Source organism: Pinus tabuliformis, chromosome 5_1 (genome assembly GCF_031772625.1).
Source record: "Pinus tabuliformis cultivar Carrire ecotype Pingquan chromosome 5_1, CPIR1, whole genome shotgun sequence".
Lineage (NCBI taxonomy): Eukaryota > Viridiplantae > Streptophyta > Pinopsida > Pinales > Pinaceae > Pinus > Pinus tabuliformis.
In genome coordinates, this window is record NC_142305.1 from 199576367 (window position 1) to 199580120 (window position 3754).

The 3754-nt window shown below is 40.8% G+C and overlaps 1 protein-coding gene across 1 annotated transcript; it reads right to left on the minus strand.

Moving 5' to 3' along the window:
• Positions 1 to 2357: 2357 nt before the first annotated feature.
• Positions 2358 to 3206, minus strand: LOC149164080 (uncharacterized). Its single transcript, XM_089429362.1, has 2 exons — positions 3010 to 3206; positions 2358 to 2793 (listed from the first exon to the last, which is right to left on the minus strand). The coding sequence occupies exons 1-2, from the start codon at positions 3204 to 3206 to the stop codon at positions 2358 to 2360; spliced, it is 633 nt and encodes a 210-aa protein (XP_089285488.1).
• Positions 3207 to 3754: the final 548 nt, after the last annotated feature.

The window sequence follows — 3754 nt, forward strand, 5'->3', positions numbered from 1 at the left end:
TGCCTGTGGCAATGCCTTTAGCTCTGCAATGCCCTATTGTACCTCAGCCAAGACCATCTTGCAATGATAATCAATCTTGTCTTAGGTTTCCGTGTTGATATCCTAGATATTTTTTGCTATTTCGTCGATGTCCCCATCAGTGAGGAGGAGCAACACTCCACCCTTACTCTTATCTGCCTTCTGCTTCTCTCTTGGCCGCACTTTCACCACAAAGGTGAAGCTTCTAATACCTATGCATCGGTGAGGTGTTATTCACGTTCCTGTCATCACCCTGTTTCATATGGCTCTTCATCAACATCCTTCCTACTCGTACCTACACCCTGCAAAGTACCCTTGTCTATCCCAACTACTCCACCCGTTCCACCAAGTGGAGTCATCCATTTCTCCGGCCAATCCTGCACTACCGTGAGGATATCAACTTTTGTTACCAGGTATGGAAATGGATGCCATGTCTCTGTTGGATTGTTCTTGCTTTCACATAAGCCCTATGAAAGTCTGCCTTGAAATCCGCAATATGATGGTATTGTTTGTACAAGCATGGTGGCAGTCTGGGATAATGATTCACCACCATATGCAAATCCATTGACATCAACATGAAGAATATGTGATTCTCCTTTGTGTGGTTCATCTCCTTCACAAACCATAGTAAAACATAACTCGCTGCTTCGCACATATCTACCTCCACAATCAGAAATTGACAATCTTTTGGCTCCTTCCATGCAATAAACACAATAAGAATTAACAACTAGGCATAGTGGAAGGTCTTTCCTTCTTCCTGTGCTTCCCTGTAGTCCATCAAAAAATCCTTACATAAATAAGAAGCCTACTTGAATTGGACCCCTGCACTACACTTTTTTGCTAATGACACTAGTGTTGTAGGCACCTCATTGGCCCTACACTTCCTCATGATCTTTCCTGCAAAGATATGTGCGGCGAAGTACACACCCTAATCCTTGATGGAGTTTATCTCATATCTGCAACATTTCTTCACTAACGTGAACTTTTCTTTCATCATCTAGGCCATCTATTTTTGTTTTTTTTTACCCACGAATTCATCCGCGGGGTCCTTTCCTTGATATGGCCGTGCTATTATTCTTCTAATGAGCATCTCATCAATCGGGATCCTCGTCCCTAGCCAAATGCAATCATCATGCACCAGTGCGAGGAGTTGTCGCACATAGATTGTATTGAGTGGGCTTCGTTCGAAGTGTGGCACATTCAGCATGTTCAAAGTTCTTGCTCTCTGCACTCCCACAACCGATTTTTGCAACTCTAATCTTGCAACTTCATTATCTGTGTAGTAAACTTTCTTCAGGTACCTACTGGGCTCAAACTGTAGGAATTTTCTTCTGTCATTGAAATCCCAGTCTTTCAATTTGAGCTAGGAAATCTTCCCCAACACTTCTCTTTCAAAAGGAACTTCCTATGGCAATAATGGAAAATAAGTAACAAATTTCCCTTCTTTTGGCTCCATAATTGGCTTTGCGCCTTGCTTTCTCGATGGCATGTATGCTGGGAGCACAGGGGGAATCTCCACATCCTCTATCTTCTTCCTGTGAAACTCAACTTCTTCCTCATTGTCACGGACCTACTGAGGTCCCTCCTACTGTAATGATTTCTTTACTTTGTGCATGTGCTTTTTACCCTTATCCTCTGCATTCTTCATCCGCACTTCCTTCTGCGTCTTCTTTCGTGGTGACGTTCTTAATTCTGCTACAGAGACCTCAGTTAATATCTTCTCCTTTGTCTTTTGTAGTTGTGATTGCGGTTGTACATGCACCTTCCTTGGTGAACTTAATCGCTTTGGGGACATAGGTACATTTTCTCCTGCGATATTTCCTAATTATGACTCCGTGATGCCATCTAGCCCTTTCTTCTTAAATATTCTGAGCAACTCTTCCCAGCTCCTCTCAGACATGCAATAGCTCTTCTTCTCTTAGGCACAATTTATGATCTCTCTTAGGCAACAAAGTGTCAAATGTGGTGTAGGATGTGGTTTTTATAACAATTTTTAATTACCAGACTCATTATTGGCTCTAGATTTGGTTCATTAATGTAGGTATGGGCTAGATACATCAAGCCATGCTTCATAAATGCTTTTCTCCCACACCCTTCAATGGTAATTTATTTTTAACAGTGCCCTTTTTCCTTCCAACGTTCATATTTACAGCTAACTTCTTCAGAGTTCCTCTTTGGCACAATCACCCCTTCTTCATCATAGCTCCCTCGAACTTCATCATACTCTTGAGTATCACCCAACAATCTTCTTTCGGCGAAGTCCCTTCTTGGAGATTAGTTTATAGTCCCGTGCCCACTTTCAACTGCAGGTGGCACTAAGACTTTCTTTCCTTCATTTTTCAGTGTGAAGCTTCAGGGACATAGTCGTCCCTATATATCTTCAATATACTACCATTCACTCGTCCTAGAATCATCTGACCATTCAATTTCATGAGATGAACAACACCACCATCTGAAATGTTCGTGACGATATATGGCCCTAACCAATGCATTTTGAATTTTCTCAGGAACTTCACAAACTTACTGTCATATAATAATACAAGATCCCCCTCCCGAAATATCTTAGTATTGATATTCCTATCATGCCAGGCTTTCTCCCTTGCTTTCTGCACCTGCTGATGGAATCCTGTTATGAATTTGTCTTCTTCTAAAGCTAGTATCTGCAACATTCGTCCCTTCATCATGTTGGGGTATGCCATATCTGTGATAGCTGCAATTCTCAGGCTTGACACAATGTATTCCATATGAATAACTACTTCTTGTCCATATACCAACCTGAAAGGTGTATGTCTTTTTAATTTATTACATGTCATTATGTATGCCCACAACAATGCTGGAATCCTTAAGTCCCAATCATCTCCTATGTTCACATACTTCGGTTCAACTTCTGTCCCTATATTCACTTTCTTTGTTTTTTGTGGTTGCATTATACCTAGCATCTCTATTTCCTTTCCATTCACTTCACGATGTCCTTATGACTCTTTAACATACATTTTGCAAGGATCTTTGTCCTCTTCCACAGTGAGACTGTAATATTCCATCACATTTAGGATTTGCGCGGCCCAATCAGGTTGCCAGATCACCAAAACTTCATTTTCAAAAATCTTATTCTTAAATATATTCATGGCAATATCTATATGTGGACAATCATATTCAAATTCGAACTTCATCACAAATCCATCTACCATTTATGCCCAACTAGCAGTGCCATGTCAAAGTTTAGTTTCCAAATACCAATTTTGAGGAATTGTTTCCAGTGTGTGTATAAATCCATGCACCCATTCCTCTTGTGGAATGTCCTCCCAAGCTACCATACAGAGCTGTATATGATCCCTTGGATCAGTTTGACCATCATACTTATCTATGAGTTGCATCTCTACTCGACCAGATCTTACCCACATCAATCTTCTACATTTTTGCCAATCTCTGATATTTTTCTGGTGAGCACCCCACCATCTGGTAGGAGTAGTTCTTAAGGCTTGATCCAGAGCTAACAATCTCTGATCTTTTGGTACCCATCTCTCATAATCTCTAAGGAAAATATTTATATCACTCAATCCTACATATATAGCTAAATTACATACCTCAGCTGTCATACAATGCACTGCCTTGGTTATTCTGGGACATCGCCTGGTCGACACTTCATGCAATTTGTTTTGCCAGTCCTCTAACTCCTCTTCTAAATCTGAAGTGTAGAAAGTATCTTGCCCCCAAGTCATATTTCCATCTGTATTAG

Excerpts from the sequence above, each read along its gene's own strand:
- LOC149164080 (XM_089429362.1), bottom strand. The coding sequence starts at position 3,206 with ATGGTAGATGGATTTGTGATGAAGTTCGAATTTGAATATGATTGTCCA. Across the intron at positions 2,794-3,009 it reads GACAAAGATCCTTGCAAAAT|GTTGGTATATGGACAAGAAG; the intron begins GTATGTTAAAGA and ends TACACCTTTCAG.